At 44.8% G+C, this 16,379-nt stretch overlaps 2 protein-coding genes and 1 non-coding gene across 5 annotated transcripts in view; all 3 read left to right on the top strand.

Moving 5' to 3' along the window:
• The first annotated feature begins 957 nt into the window (after positions 1-957).
• haus6 (HAUS augmin-like complex, subunit 6) lies at positions 958-6,973 on the top strand. Of its 2 annotated transcripts, XM_018759572.2 has the most exons (16): positions 958-1,440; positions 1,991-2,086; positions 2,181-2,259; positions 2,375-2,507; positions 2,717-2,861; positions 3,063-3,125; positions 3,219-3,276; positions 3,405-3,563; positions 3,841-4,040; positions 4,220-4,349; positions 4,423-4,519; positions 4,674-4,752; positions 4,887-5,010; positions 5,195-5,302; positions 5,969-6,089; positions 6,253-6,973. In XM_018759572.2, exons 1-16 carry the CDS (start codon positions 1,310-1,312, stop codon positions 6,921-6,923), a joined length of 2,394 nt encoding a protein of 797 aa, XP_018615088.2. In that variant the 5' UTR covers positions 958-1,309; the 3' UTR covers positions 6,924-6,973. The 2 variants fall into 2 exon arrangements, with proteins under 2 accessions (XP_018615088.2, XP_018615089.2); XM_018759573.2 differs by lacking the exon at positions 3,405-3,563.
• LOC114910633 (small Cajal body-specific RNA 8) lies at positions 5,573-5,703 on the top strand. The gene has a single exon (XR_003797741.1).
• A 2,928-nt stretch (positions 6,974-9,901) lies between the features above and the next one.
• Positions 9,902-16,379, top strand: part of LOC108938785 (DENN domain-containing protein 4C-like) — a 36,367-nt gene continuing 29,889 nt past the window's right edge. For both annotated transcript variants that reach the window (XM_018759691.2, XM_018759688.2), the window contains exons 1-2: positions 9,902-9,980; positions 10,267-10,732. The gene's annotated coding sequence lies outside the window, so the exon portion shown is untranslated. The remainder of the gene's footprint in view (positions 9,981-10,266; positions 10,733-16,379) is intronic.

The following is a 16,379-nucleotide window of genomic DNA, read 5'->3' as shown; positions in this document are numbered from 1 at the left end:
CTTGTGGCACAGCAAGTAGTGCTGCTGGCTCACAGCACCTGTGTTGTGAGGGGATGCAGGTTTGGTCCCTGCTCAGTCTGGAGTTGGCATGTTCTCTCCATCTGTGTAGGTTTTCTCCTGCAGTATGAGTGACCCTTTGCAAAGTGTATGTAGCAGTGGAAGTCCCCTTGGTAAGGCATGTGGGCTGATGACACTACATAGTATCCTTTGGAAGTCACTTCTCAAGTGTCTACTAAAAGTGAAATGACATCTATACTCAGCAAAATTATCTTAGTGTGAGATTAAAAATGCCTACAGGTGGTTTTAAGCCTAATTTTTTTTCCACAGCACATTAAGAGGAATTTCTACAGGCACAAAATTTAAATGTGCCCAACTATGTTTAATACATCACTCAATTATGCTGCTGAATTGGTGATTGTAAATGGTCCTTAGTCCACATTATACTGCTCTGCTTGTAGAGGGGCTCACATAAATCCTCCTTCAATAAAGGTGTTGGGTAGATACTGCTCAGCATGTCACTTTGAACATTTACACACTGGGCAGATGCTTTTTGTCCAAAGTGACTTACAACGGATACTATGTAGTTAAGTAGACTTAAAATGCTAAGGTAATTTACCCATTTATACAGCTGGGTAATTTTACTGGAGCAATTTTGGGTAAGTACATGATTGATTGCTCAAGAGTACCACAGCCAGAGGTGGGGCTCAAACCTGCAACCTTTGGATCCAAAGGCAGCAGCTCTAACCACTACACTACCAGGTACCCCACATTTTAAAGTGTGTTGGATGAGTCAATGTAAAAAAAAAAAAAAAAAAAGGTACTGTCAAAACAACTTATATTTAAAATAAACGTTCTGCAGAGTTTACATCGGCAGTATTTTTGCGACGGACATAACGCGCACACACGCTAACGGAAGCAGTTTGTTAGTGTGCAGCATCATTTCCGGTTCGCGGAGTCGCCTTGAAAGAGTTGGCGGTTTTTTCCGCCCGCTATGGAAAGGCGGCGTTACGATGACCAGTTAGCTGTTGGCTCTGGGGGAGTATCGCGTACGTTTTTGTCATATGTGGATGAATTGTTGTTTTACAAGGTGAACAATGGTCGTTTGTTTTGGAGTGAACTGCACTGAAGTTTTCTGAGAACTTAACTTTTGTTCTGACTCGAACGATGTTGTTCGCGGTCGGGCGTGTCAGCTGATGCTAGCCTAGCTAGGCTAATGCTAGCGCAAGCTGGTGGTATCGACACCGAGCAGCCGTCTGCAACTTTAAAAACAACCATTTTATGAAATACGTGTTTTACAACTAACCGTGTAATGTCTGAGCTCCAGAAAGCGAACGCCAAGCATTTTTGGTGGGCCCTGCTGTGTCTGGGCTTTGAACCCGAAGCCGCGGTGTCTTCGTCCGGCGGCGGCAGAGCCATGGCTCGGCACACCACCTTCGGCGTGTGAGTGTCCTCCCTTCGCAGTCTTCTTCCACTTCGACTTTTTCTTTATATACTGTGTTGGAAAACTGACTAGTGGGATTCTGTCGAAAATACCTGTCACTGACAGCAGTGTGTCGTGAGAGCTGTGTGAAAAGTGTTTCAGGTGAACTGGTGATTCTGAGTTGCCCTCAGTGAATGAAAATTTGTTACATACAACATTGCTCCCTGTGCTGAGGGTGATGATTGTAGGGATTTTCTACTGTTTCTACGTGTCGCTTTGGACACTCAGGTGTTAAAGTACTAATCACTGTTTGCCAGTTTGAAAAAACGTCTGTTAAATGAAGAACTATAATATCTGGCCAAGGAGCTGAATATATTGAAATATGTATTGCTTCAGGACTATATTTTCAGTTTCTTTTGAAGACACTTTTGCGTGACAAAGTATCTGTATGAACTGCAGATATGTCTGTCTGCCCTGGTGTCTATGCTGTATGGTGAGATTTGAATGTTTTTGTATGTCTTATGAGTTGATCTCATGGTCCTTAATGCTTTCTTTCTCCTTTCATTGTAGAAACATGTTTGACAAGCCAAACAAGAATGCTTTCAATGTTGTCACCTACTTCTTATTGAAGAAACTTAATCCGACTCGTGCACGTGAGGTGTTCAGGTGAGGCCTTGGGTTGTTCTGGTCTGTTGTAAAGGTCACTTCTCCTTAGCAACCCTGTTTATGCTTTTCATGTTTTTCTTTTTTAAACCCACAGACATTGCTATCCAGTTTTGGATCGCAAAGCAGATGCGGAATTTCGGAAAGTTACTTTGGCTTGGCTTCAGGAAATAGCAGTGAGGCTCTTGATCACATAGAACTCAACTAAATTTTCACAAATTAAATGTGCAATCCACATGTCATTTGACCCTGGTTTAATGGCATGTTGTCAAATGTGTTCCTTTTCCACAGGTTGGGTATGGTAGTGATTTTCTCAAAGTGATGCCTTCCTTGCTCCTGTCACCGGGAGGGCCAAAATTCATCAACCTAATGCTTCACTTGGCCAAGCATGTCATGGTGGAGGAGATGAAGTCATTCTCTACAGGTGTATTTACTCTGCAAGAATGTCATCAGTCTGGAGATCACTTGGGCATTTTAATGAACTGAGTGCTGCGTTGAGTGTTTGAGCAGGGCTTTTCATCCGTATTAAACTAAAAGGAGCTCTAGTAACAACTTCAAAACTGGCTGGAAAAGAAAAGTAATATTTGGCTATGCCTCAAACGGTCCTTTTTCTCTGTTCTACTCTGGGATCAGATGGTTCGTGGGTCCCAGAAGCAGCAGCAGCCAAAGCTCACTCAGTGGAGATGGCGCTGAAAAGGTTCCAGGTGGTGACGAACAGGTTTCTGCAGGCCGCTATAGAGCAGGATCGTGTCCTCCATGAATACCAGCACAGAGTGCAGTGAGTAGTTTGCATATGGGAGCTTTGGGAGAGCAGCAGATGGTAAAGGTGTTCCAGTGTGACACAGTAGTAAGGAACAAGTTCTTGTAAATACCTGATGGCAGGTGGAGAAACAAATATCTGCTGGGAAGGGAAGGTGATGTGTTCAACATTTCTAATGTTTGAAAATCAGAATGAAATTGTTTGTGTCCCCCACATTAGGACTCTTGTGAAACGTATACGAGATTTGCGAACTGAAGAAGCCAAATATGACAACTTACTCAAGTATGTTTTCGCCTTTTACATTTATAGTCATGTGACAACCTGTAGACAGTAACAAGTCTTGCACTAATCTTTCAGACCTTGTCCATCTTTTAGGCATCATGAAACAGATGTACAACAGGAACAAAATTCTGTAATGCAGAAGGTTCAAAAGGTTTGTTTCCACATGCTTTATCACAAATAATACACAACTTTACTGCAACTTTATCAATGTTATTTCAGTTTTAGAATTTGCCATCTTGACCTTCAGTGGACCATTTTTTAAATGTAATCTGTTCACAGGTGAGATCTCTTTGGGCAGATGTTGACAAAATGCTGTCAGCCTTGGAGGAGGAGAGGAGGGTTGTGGACTGTGTGATCAAAGGAAATGTAGATCAGTATGTCCTGGATGGGACGGATTACAGTATTAAAATCCCCCGGGTGTTGCTGGAGAGAATGGAGGTAAAGGGCGAGGTCAATCTTGTTTTATCTCCTACACTCCTTAAATAGACTTGAGTAAGACATTGCATTTAACTGTTCTTAAAAAGTCACATCTGTAATGTTAAACAGATTTAAACTGGTCATCTTATTGCAGCTGTGGTGTTTAATGATTCACCATGAGTCCCAGTCATGTATGGGTTTTTTTTGTTTTTATTATAAATTTCAGTCCCTCTAGTTTAATAATGTCTACATGTACTGCCTGCAAGTCACTGAGTTTCCCTGTCTCTTCATGTCTCAGTCAGATATGGGAAATGTGTATGAAGCTGGTCAAATCGATGCCCTGCGCCTCCTCGAGCTTCTCCGTGACTCGCTACACATCCTGCAGCAGGAACGGCACCTGGTGTTGAAGGGAGGCCTTGCACCAGAGTTCGACTTGCGCCACTTGGAGGAGCAGACCCAGCTTCTGAATCGCAGCCTGGTGGCCCTCAGCCTAATAGGGTAAGCTATGGGTCTAGGTTCTATGGAGGATGGTTTTTGCCTCCCTTCTACTTACCCCTTTATTGCCTTGGGTGTAAAATGTTTCGTCCTGTGGCTAAATGCATCTATATTTGGATTCATGTCTTGTGTGGGTAATGTCTGTATCTTGGTAGGATTTGTAATGTGGTCCCTCCTTGCAGGAGGGAAATAACCAAGGAACACATTCCTGAAGTAAAGGGATCAATTCGTGGAATGGAGACCACCTGGGATAAGAAGTGGGCTGACTGTCTAAAGCAAATGCCTCTAACTTCGTTCCTTAACAATGACCCTGTGAGTGTTGTTGGTAAAGGTGAAACATTATCCTGAGACAGTTTGGGGTTTCTCATGATCCTTGTGCTCACAGGCTTTGGAATTCCTGTCCCCAATGGCTCCTTTGTCCTTTGAACCAGCAACTGAGGCCAATTCTAGCATCTTTTCGCAATATCCAGCCAAGCTGCCTGGCAAGTGATGTTTGTTTAGTTTATTTGCATTTTTTCCTGAGTGACAGAGTGAGATGCATAAATACAAAATGTTTTTTTCATAGTCTCCTTAATTTTTTTTTTTTTTTTTTTTTTTTTTTTTTTTTTTTTTTTTATTTATTATCACTTATGATAGCTGAACTTTCTGAAGATCCTTTTGACAGGCATCCAGATTCTCTGGAGAAAGAAGATGAAAAAGATGAAGACCCTGAGAGGTACATTCCCCCACCAGGCAGGGTGTTTTTTGGGCCAGGTTCTCCTGAGCTCTGCTGTGCTTTGGCCAAGGTCAGTGGACAATTGTGAGGAACCTGCATGTTAATTATGCTCTGTAATTGGTCCCCCCCCACAGTTTTAGCTGTCCTCCAGTGCAGTTGGTCAAGACTTTAACTACAGAGCCATTGAGGCCTTTGACCCCTTGCAGTGCTGCTGTGAGATCCATGCATCAGAAAGCTCCTTTACCAAACCCTCTGCAGGTAGGCTTATTCAATTCCTTTTTGCTTCTGTTTGTAGATAGACTGAGTACCAAACTTTAACATCTACCACCTATAGTTTGTAAAGCTATACAGGTTGCTAGTTAGATTCCATGATTAGATAATGATTTTCCCTAAACTCAAACTTTCTGCTCTGAAACTTGTTAAACTTGCCACCATCTCTCAGGCCAGCATTCTGAGGTGTACTGATACAAGAGACACCTGCCCAAAGATGACTGCCACCAAGAAAAAGGCTACAATACTGGATCGGGAATGCGATAACCTGGCAGACCAGGTATGCTAAGGACATATTTTTTGAAGCATATTTCACTGCTAGTAGGACTGTCCCATCTGCCTGGATTGTTAGTGTGGACATCCTTTTTGTCATTTGAGTGATGTTAAAAAAAAAAAAAAATGTCTTTGCAGTGCTATATTAATTCATAGGAAAAACTTATGAAATAAATGGCACTCAGGCAGATGACACTCACGTTCATCTGAGCAGAGGAGACCTTTCATTCCCAGCAATTCTGACAAAGCAATGAGGCCCCTGGTTCCATAAGGCCTAGGGAGGGGTGATACTTGGACAGTTCAGAGCAGTGCTCTGTCCATCACTGACCCTTCCTATAGCATCCCTGCTTTCTGATGACCGCAGCGGATTGAGGGAAACCGCTACGGACAGGTACGGAGCAGACAATGCAAGGGAAATATGACCATGTGTTGTGGGTTTTTTTTTTTTTTTTTTAAATTTGCTTTTATTAATCTTATGTAGGACACTCCCCACCCTTCCTCCCCCATTATTCATATTTGCTGGGTGTTTCACAGAAGCTTTTTATTGTTGAGGACACTTCCTGGAACCTGAACCAGCAACATTCACAGGTCTAGGTCCTTAAGCACTGTATAACAGGTTTCCTCTTCATGGTGGGTTTGGGATCATGGTTGTCATTTCTATGTACACCTTCAGTTTGCTGAAGCAGTCACCACCAACAGCAGCTGCAGGCAGCAGGAACTGGAAGAGCTGCTCCAAACCCTCCCTGACCCCTTCTCTGCCAGGAAGCAGTTGCCGCGAACACCAGAGAGCCTCAGTGAGTTGCTTCTCTCTTTGGGATGCTGATCTTGGGACCTCTAAGCGTGATAGCCTTCCATCCTGCTTGCTTGAAGGGTATTGTGAATGAATAATGTGATCTTTTGGGCATCATAAACTGAAAACATGTGGTTTGGTTATAACTAATCTGACCGTCTTCCCAGTCTCAGAGGTGAAGAGATCCTGGAGGCGAGCAGTGGAGGAAGGTGAAGCAGAGAAGGCACGTCTTTCTATGCCATTTTCAGAGGCTGACGAGAACACCCCCATTTCAGCTGAATCCATGCTGGCTGAGGAGGGAGCACCACCTAAGCTGCCTGAAGCTTCAGCCGTGCATGTGGACACCCTTCCACTCCAGCATGGCTTTGACTCCCTTTATTCCACCGTGTCCTGGCATTCTGGCAACATGGATGCCTCATACAGCCAGAGTGAGAGTGATGTCATCCAGTTTGGGATTGACCAAGAAACCATGCCTGAGTCCTTGGATAGCAACAGCTTCTTGAGCTGCAGCGAAGGGCTACCAGAGGAAGAGGATTTCTCCCTTCCAAAGCTCCTGCCCAGCAGCCTAGAGCCACAGCCTGTCAATACCAAGCTTCGAGCAATCCAGGAAGCTTCCAACAGCTCATCCTTCCTTGGCTGCAGGGCCAAGTGCCCAGGGTCACCACAGCCCCAGAGTTGCAAAGAGGGCAGTCCAGGAGCTGAGGGTTGGAAGGCTGGTGATAAAGTGTTCTCTTTGGACCTAGATGCCCTGGAGAGTCCCTCTCATTACAGCACAGAGCGCTTTAGCTTCCCAAAGCTGGTCACATTTTCTCCCATGGAAGAATTTTTAGGACCTTGAGAAGAGTGAAAGGGGGGGGCCCAGTGTGGACAAATGTGTTCATTAACAGCTTTCTGCCCTTTTTTTATTTTTTTTTTTTATTTTTTTTTTTTTTTTTAGTTTTTGTAAAGTCAGTTTTTAAAACCTGAAAGCACCATGGCAATTGGACAGCTTCTCTTCATAATCTAATCTTGTTCTGCAGTCTCAAAGACTTGTGTACTAAATAAACTTTGCAAATGAGTTTCGATTTTGGTTTTATTACATTTTTTCAGTTGAAGATGATTGACAGGGAATAGAGATTCACACATGGAGTTGCTGTAGTTGAGGTGCCACCATATCCTGGAGCAGGAGCTGAATGGGGAAGTGTGCATGCAGGTGGATTCTGTACATGTCTCGGCAAGACATTATGAGCAAGTTGACATGTGATGGAGAGATCACAATAGATGCAACAACAGTAAAACGTCTTGAGAAAGGTTGAGGTGTATACTGAGCAGCTGCTTTATTAGGTACATCTGGCCATAACATGTACAGCCCTCCTCTACAGTTAGTCACGGTGGCATATATAAGCATGCAGGCTTGATCGAGCAATCCACTTACTGTTCGAATGAATAATCGACACGTGAGCTGATTTTGAACATTGTACTGCTTCCAGCATCTGAAGAATGGCCACTCTTCTGGTGACATGAACAAAAACCCATTTGGCTGCACTTCTGTGAAAGAAAACACCTTGTTAATGAAGAGACCAGAGAATGACAAGACTTGTGAAAACTAACAGGATATCCACGACAGTAAAAATGAGATACACTTGTTTAATTCTGAAGTAGGTGATCTACAGGAGCCATACTGGCTTAATGTGTGAGTGCTGAACAAGAAGATGTTCTACTGGATATTGTTGCTGACTAGGTGTATCCCTTCATGTTCAATTTATCCTTTTTCTAAGTGGTTCTTCTCACAGGAGAATAAGCTATTTTACAACAAGGCGTAAATCTCTGGATGGTTCCACGAACTTGACAAGTGACTTTAGTAAAGTTATGTGCACAGTACCAGCTTCAAAAGCTAATAAAGCTCCTTTGGGATGAGATGGGGCTCTAAGCAGAATGACTCTGACAATGAGATGGGGCTCTAAGCAGAATGACTCTGTGACAAAAAATACACAATCTATGAAGATATCTAATCAAGAATCCCCTGAAATGTGTCATGCCTTGTCTCTGAATTTGTGCTGTTCTAGAGGCAGTCCCACCTGGTTCTGGCTAGACGCACCTAATAAAGTTGCAGGTCATCATCTGCAATATGAGAGTAAATACCTGTGTTAGGGGACAGAGGAAGAGCTATGCACTTAGCAGAGGTGAAAGCAGGTGTCAGAGACAATGGGAGAGCCAAAGGAAGTGGTACAGATTGAGAAGCAGCCCAGCACTGAGCCCTGTGGAACACCTCATGAAAGATCTGGTGTAGTGGGAGGAGCACTAAACTACCTGGCAGGGGCTGACGCTGCCAAAAAACAATACAGCATCCTTCCTCAATGACTCATTGCACTGACTCCAATAGTAATGAAGTGCTTTGAAAGAATCGCCATGAGGTACATCCAGACCATCACTCTGGACCCTCTCCAGTTCGCATACAGACGGAACAGATCCACAGAGGATGCCATCAGCACAACAATACACACTGTCCTCACCCACCTGTAAAACAAGGACAGCTATGTTCGAATGCTGTTTATTGACTACAGCTCAACATTCAACACAGTGATACCTTCAAAGCTCATCAACAAGCTTCACAATCTCGGTGTGCCACCCACCCTCTGCAACTGGGTTCTGGACTTTCTAACGGGAAGACCCCAGTCCGTTAGAATGGGGAACCACACATCCAGGTGAATAACCATAAACACAGGAATTCCGCAGGGCTGCGTGCCGAGCCCCATGCTCTACGCCCTCTTCCCTCATGATTGTGTGGCCGCCAAGAATCAAATTTGCTGATGACACGACAGTCATTGGACTGATAAAGGGAGGCGATGAGTCGGCATACAGGAGAGAAGTGTCTAACTTAGAGTGGTGCCACGACAACAATCTCTCCCTCAATGTCAACAAAACAAAGGAGTTGATAATAGATCCACGGAGAAGGAGGGAGCAACACTCATCACTGCATATTGGTGAGACAGTGGTGGAGAGAGTGAGCAGCTTCAGATTCCTGGGTGTTCACATTACTGAAGATCTCACCTGGTCTCACGACACATGTGGTCAAGAAATCACGTCAGCGTCTGCATTTCTTGAGAAGGCTGAGGAAATTTGGCACGCCAAGCCGAATCCTCAGAAGCTTCTATAGGTGTGCAATCGAGAGCGTCCTCACCAGCTCTATCACAGTGTGGTTTGGAAGCTGCACAGTATAGGATCGTAAGGCACTACAGCAAGTGGTGAAAGCTGCTCAAACCATCTCTGGAACATCCTTACCATCACTGGAGAGCCTCCACCAGGCCAAAACCATCAGTAGAACCACTAACATCATCAAGGACAATAGTCATCCCCAGCACAGCCTTTTCGCACCCTTACCATCAGGCAGACGCTACAGGAGCGTTAAAGCCAGAACTTCAATGCTGAAAAACGGTTTTTACCCACAGGCTGTCGGGCTTGTGAACGACACCCGTCCGCTGCCTCTCCACCCATCGCGGCAGACACGCGTTACCCTCCGAGCCTGAGTGGTGTCAACTACCCCCCATCCCTCCTACGCACACATACACATCCACAATGCCAATAACATCAGAGACCACAGACTACCTCCGCATAACTTGCGCACACAAATACACACCCCCTTTAAAGTGCGAACAGACCCAACCTACCTCTGCAGGACTTTGCACATGTTTGCATTGCACACTGCACACTTTATATATGCATATAACCTCATTTCTTGAATTTTTGCACTAATAGTAATTTTGTAAATTTGTGATTTACGCCTTGTGTTTTCTTTCCTTATGTCCTTATAATTTATGTCATAGGCTGCCGAGAGGATTCGCAGAGTAAGAATTTCATTGTATGGTGTAACGAACTGTTTACTGTACACATGACAGTAAACTCTTGATCTTGACAGGTAAGAATCTCAATTTCAGTGAATATCCTTTGAGTCCACGTTGTTCTAATGGTACACTTAGGGGTTGTCAGGAGGTCCCTACTTTTATTATTTTGCCACTAATCCATTTTAGCTGCAACAGCCCATCATGTGGCTCTCTGAAGGCTTATGCTGATCCTGAGTAGACACGCTACCTGTGAAATGTTTGTGGGCACAAATAGCACGAGTCGAATATCAAATTAAATGAAACTTTACATGTACTTTGAAGTAGTGTGAGCCCTGTCGTTGACATCGCGTCACTTTTCAGGAGACCCCTAATGACAGCCGGAAACAGATGTTTCAGTGCACCGTTGGACGCGTCCATCTGTTGCCAAGACGACAAGCGCCCGCGTTTGTGTTTGTGTCTTGGAATGAACGACAGGGGGCGCCCCAGGCTCAGAGACGTCGCGTGGCCCGTCCCGCGCTCTCCGCCCCGCCCCCTCGGCCCTCCTCTGACCCGCGGACTGGGACTCCTCCACCCTCCTCTACTCAGGAGTAAGGAAAGAAACGCAGGAACGGCAACATGGCGCCTTCCCGCGCGCGCAGTCCGTCGCGGGGGACCCGCTGAGCTCACGCGCGTTCCCCTACGCATACACTGACTGGCGCCACGCGCTCGCCGCACAGCGCGCGCACTCTCGGACCCGCGAGCGGCGGCACTAGCGGATGCGAGATCGATAGCTTACAGCTTTTCTCCATGTGAGCTGTGTGTTCGGCGGACGGGTGAGAAGCAGCTGGTGAGTAGAGTACTTTGAGCCAAACTTTTTTTTACCACGGTAGAATACAGCAGTGAAAGGCCCGGGCTTGACTGCAGTCGAAGCTAATTAACACTGTTGTGATTTGGACACAGTTTTAAAGTGAGTTTGTATCGGTCGATCATCGTCTGTGTGAGATCGGGCTGCGGTCCCGGTACCGGTTACCTCTGTTGTTCCTCACGTTCCCGTTTCATCTCCGAGTAAATAAACGTGTTTTAGTTACTTGCTTGGACACGGACGGATATTTATTAACGGGATCAGTGCGGGGTGCTGAAAAGACAGTTTTTAAACTTTGCCTACGGACACACGTGTGAAGGGGAAGAGTTAAAGATAACTGATAGAGAAGGAAAGTGTGACACAGTTTCTTACTGCAGGATCAGGTAACCGGCGCACGAGGGCTGTGTGCGCGCGGGCGTGTGTGTGTGTGTCTGCGCGCGCGCGCGAACCCAGCCTGTATTACACGTTTTAACAAGGTATCACCTGTTGCACCAAGAGCGACCTTCTGCCGTGAAGAGATATTGAATGTTAAACATTAATGTGAGCGCTGAAATGATCCTGCTGTTAACTCTTGAGGTGAGGTATGGTGACAGGCGGGACGCTGCTGCACAAACACAGTAAACCTTGCAGCAATAGTGTGGTAAGAGGGTCCGCGGAAGCGAAGGGCCCCTGAGAAGACTGGTGGAAACATCTCTTGAGCTGACTGGGATGGTTTCCCTTACGTGCCACCGTGCACAGCTTTAATCCATTACTTACCAATAATACTGCAAGCACTGACCTCTTCTAGCTCATTGTCAGCCAGGTTTAAAAAATAAATCCTCTAAAGTGGCAGCAGGTGGCGTAGTGGTTAGAGCTACTGTCTAGAACTTGAAACCATCCCCAATTTCTCCAGGAAAATATTGCTCAGCTCTTTAAAGTGTCGTAAATAGCTTAACACTAAGCGACTTTGGAGGAACGTGTCAGATACTCGAAGGAATGAATGCAGTAGGTTTTTATGAGGTTGCCACATCGTAGTAGAGCATCGGTCGCTAAACCCAGACGATGCCGGTCGGCGTAATTTTGTGATTTAACTGTAAACCCTTGAGGCTGCGAACGGGGTTTTGTCGTATTTGCAAAGTAAACAAACCCTGAAATCTCCAGAATGCTATGAAAGTAATAATTATTCCGTTTGGCTAAGTGGGGTGTTTTCATGTTTACTGGATGGATAGCTTTCCAGTGGTCTGAGCTGCATCCGTTTCCGTTTTTCTTGCGTTTTACAAAAGAAGTAAATGAGTTAAACATTTATGAGAGCTGGTTCAGTGGTTGAACCTGTTTTGCGGGTTTTACCAGATGTCCAGCAGTATAGCCAATAGCACTTGTTTAACGGTGTTCGTCCAGTAATTAACGGTTAACGTTTACTCTTCAGCGTCTGAGCCTGAGCTCTGTTTACCATGTTACAGTGTAGCATCACTCTGTGATTATTTGGCCATCTGCTAAAGATTGCACTTTTTTCCACTTAAAAACTACTGTTAAGGTGGAGTACAGTAAAAATAGTGGCTGGGGGATGTATCCTCCACTATTCAAGTAAGTGTGTGCATAACTCCATCGAATACCTTTTGCTCTCTCACCCGTACCCAACAAGTTGTTACACCTTTGATAAGCAGCAGAGTGAAACAATGGGCTTTACGGGGCAGTGATGTTGATCAGAATGGACATTTTGAAAAAAATCACAACTGTTGAAGTCATGGTTGTGTGGTTAAGTCCAAGTGTCTTAACACCGAGCAGGCTGTTTTCCCTTTTGCAGGGCTGAAGGCACTATAGTGGTTAACAAACTGGCCTCCAACAAGTTTGTGGTTAAAGTCTCAGGAGATGCCTCGTTATTCCTCCTCAGAGAAAAGTGCTTAACTTGAAATTCTTCAGTAAAAATATCCAGCTGTGAAAATTGAGAAAGTGTAAAACTGCAAGCCAAATGTGTCACTTTCACCGACAGTCAGCACTGTGTAACTTGATCGATTTAGGTATTTCTGCTTTTTTTTAAAATCTATAAATTATTTATTTATTTTTTTTTATTTTTCCCTTTAAGGTCATGTGTAGGGGTCTTGCACACTGTGGCCATAGTTTGTCACACTGTCCACAGAAAAAAAATCTTCCTTTCATACTATAAAATTTTAATAGGCAGCTGTTGTGAGTTTTTTTTTTTTTTTTTTTTTTTTTTTTTTTTTTTTGTTTTGTTTCGTTTCCAGGAAGTGCCGGCCCTACACTTTGGAGCGTTAAAATCAGTCATTGCCGGGCCTGTGTTGTTAACATGCATTTGCTGATGAGTAAACAAACCACTGATCAGGCCATACAGAGCCCCAGCTATTTGTCTAAGGTGGATGGTAAATTTCGGCCGGGTCAGCTTTCCTTCTGTCAAGAAGCGTGTACTTTTGAATCTGTTTGCCGGAGTCAGATTTCGGGTCTTGCGTCAGCTGGACAACGTAATGCAGGTACACCAGAAGACTTGCAGGTAGCATGTGAAATGTTCGTGTGCTATTGTGTGATTTATGTGATTGTCGGAGCCTTCTTTGAATCTTGCTTCTGCTGTACTACCCTTGATCATGGTATGTAGTCTGAACTGATGCTCAAAAATGCAAAACTGCTGAGCTTCAAATGGACTACTCTATATTCTGCACTCTACTCTCCTGTGGCTGTTTCAAGCCACATGCACATGTTGACTTTTTATAATAAACCATCTTCCTGTAAGATAGAACTAGTCTGCTTTCAGCTCCTGAGTGAAGTGTGTATCTTTCAGCATGTGTATTTGCTGGTAGGGACAGGATCGCTGTAGAAAAAATGTGCTGAATAGGGAGCTCAAGTGCCCACTTGGGCTCTGGCTGAGTGGGGGAACATGGGTCTATGTTTGGCTCCACCCCGTGCCATGACCTGCAGGCACGACGCACTGAAATTCTGGGCACCAGTAAATGTCTGAAAATGAAATCATGCTGCTGTCGTAGCATTTTCATCCACGGGGACAAATGATGGATGTTGTTCTGTGGAGAGTCAAAGGGTAGAGTTCCACCATTCCACCCTGCAAAGGTGTCATCTGGGGTGAGTTGTGACATCACCTGGAACAAACTTTTCCTACCAAGCACAGGTGTGGGTGGATCTGAGCATGAGTGATGCTGTTGTTGTAAGGTAGTTCTTTAGGTGCTGCATGGACTGTTTCCGTATCTGTCCTGTGCTAACAGTCTGCTGTCTGCAGTTCATCCAGCTTCATTTCGAGTTATTTCCAGTAATTTCCTGCTTTAAAACCCTTGGGTCAAAATGCTTATCCTGAATTAATGCAGAAATATTGCTGCATCAATGCCTAGTCATTGTAAGTAGCATAAAGCTATGTCACATTGGTGAAGTGTCAAATAAATAGCATGGTGGTGTTCAAATCGATGAAGTGTGTCGTTGGGAGCAGTGACAGACCCCCCACTTGAGATTCATACGTCGTGTTCAGAAAGGCAGTTCTTAACCAAAGCACTGCCTGCTTTCTCCCTGTAACCCTTTAAGTTAATTCTGCATTATGTGACTTAAAGTAAACATCTGAGCACCTTTATTAACACAAGAATTGAGGAGAAATGGAGAAGCAAGCTGACTTTGCATTTTGGAACTTTTTTATGGCAGTTGCAGACTTCATTCAGGAACTGATTTCCTTCTGTGTCTTTCCCTCTGTTCTTTATGGTAACTGGGTGCATTTATTTTCTTCTTGTCTTTGGCAGTTGTTTTGTTCTTTGCAACCCTAGTGTTCAGTCAAGGGGTTTGTGCTCTAGGAGAGATCTGTGAACTTACCTGGGTCTGGTGGATAGTCAGGGGAAACGGGTAGCATGGTGGTTAGAGCCATCACATTGCAATCGGGACATCCCAGGTCTGAGTCCCACCTCCTGCTACAGTACCCTTGAGCAGGGTAGTTACTCTGAATAGATACAGTGAAAATTACCTTGCTGTATGAATGGATAAATCGCTAAGTATCTTAGCATACACACTTCACCTCCTAAGTGGCTTTGGGTGAAAAGGTGTTGGCAGAATGAATAGTAATGTTGGACCTCTGATTGACTTGGGCTGCTGCATCCTGCCCTCGCACATTATGTCACTTGACATACAGTTTGTTTCCACGGTCCTCTGGACACCTGTCTTCTTGGGACAACTCCGTGCAGCTCCTCACTCCTGCGGTGGGAATTTTCATGGGGAAAAGCACAAGGAACAGCACAAACTCAGGAAAGACAAGACCAGGATGGCAAAAAGATCAGACTGACTCGCTCTGTTTAAAGTTCCCCAGCTCTGTTTTTGGGTTTAATGAGGTATGAACCGGGCACTCTGGGTTAACCTTGACATAACAAAAGCTCGAGCTGTCAGTAAATGGATTATCGGTTTATTGACAGGATTCCGCGTTGCAATCATCTTTAGTCCCATCATCTGTTTTACTGTAGCTCCTCTCCATCTGCCGTATCCGTCTGTGAGGATGTGGTCTGTCTCGCTGCTATGTCAGCTTAGAGCTGAGTCGACAGGACTGGGGAAAAACTCACATTGTTGTATTTAATTGATTGCACTGGCCTGACTGGGTTATTCTAGTCTATAACTGGAATTCAGTGTAGAAATGTTTTATTCCATATGACACCAATAAAACGGGGAATGTAACCTCATTTGACTGCTCTAAGAGCCTGCTTTTCATTTACCAGAGTTTCGGCACACCAGTGCCTTAAACTCGTCCTTTGGCTCCATCCTCCATGCCCGGCAGGGGCGCTTCAGCGAAAGCCTGTTGCAGCATCTTCAGCCATCGGGGGGTGAGGCACCACTTACGTTTACTGTCGCTCCTTTGCAGCCTGTGTTTATTAACTGACTGCTGAACAGGAGCTTCAAGACTGAATCATGGCAGAATCCCGTCTGTCCAGTTGTTAAATCCGTTTGCCTGGGAAAGCGCTGCAGTTTAAACATTTAAATTGCTCTAAACTGGCCTTAATGTGAGTAAAGCTGTCAGACCAAAAGCTTCCTCAGGTCTGAATTTGGACATAGCCTTGTAGTATCAAAGCACCTGCCAAGCAGATATGAAATATCCCTCCTGTAAAGTTGCGAGTTAGTCGAATGACGGGCGTGATTTATGCAGCATACGAATAAACCTGGGGACACAAAGCAACTTCTTGAGTCTCTGGGCAGGACGGTGGCACAGTGAGTAGCGCTGCTGTCTCGCAGCGCCTGGATGGTGCAAGAGAACATGGGTTTGATCCCCCGCTCAGTCTGTGTGGAGTTTGCATGTTCTCCCCGTGTCTGCGTGGGTTTCCTCCGGGTGCTCTGGTTTCCTCCCACAGTCCAAAGACATGCTGTTCAGGTTCCCCCATAGTGTGTGAGTGACAGAGTGAGTGAGTTCTACTGATGTGTGGATGAGTGACCCGCTGTAAGTAGTGTATCTAGCAGTGTAAGTCACTGTGGTGAATAAGGTGCGTGGGCTAGTAACGCTCCGTAGTATCGATTTGTAAGTTGCTTTGGAGAAAAGCATCTAAGTGAATAAATGTAAATGTAATGTCTTAGATGTAAAACAGCAGATGAACAGCTTCTTCAAGTCTTTACAGAAGCATTACCAGGGGTCACCCCCACTAGTTTACAGTATAAAGTTTTTTTCCAACAAGAAAAT

The sequence above is a fragment of the Scleropages formosus genome, chromosome 5 (genome assembly GCF_900964775.1).
Source record: "Scleropages formosus chromosome 5, fSclFor1.1, whole genome shotgun sequence".
Classification (NCBI taxonomy): Eukaryota; Metazoa; Chordata; class Actinopteri; order Osteoglossiformes; family Osteoglossidae; genus Scleropages; species Scleropages formosus.
The sequence above is the reverse complement of the archived record's forward strand: the minus strand, read 5'-3'. Positions and strand labels throughout refer to the sequence as shown.

Excerpts from the sequence above, each read along its gene's own strand:
- haus6 (XM_018759572.2), top strand. The coding sequence starts at position 1,310 with ATGTCTGAGCTCCAGAAAGCGAACGCCAAGCATTTTTGGTGGGCCCTG. Across the intron at positions 2,508-2,716 it reads GATGAAGTCATTCTCTACAG|ATGGTTCGTGGGTCCCAGAA; the intron begins GTGTATTTACTC and ends CTCTGGGATCAG. Across the intron at positions 4,520-4,673 it reads ATATCCAGCCAAGCTGCCTG|CTGAACTTTCTGAAGATCCT; the intron begins GCAAGTGATGTT and ends CACTTATGATAG.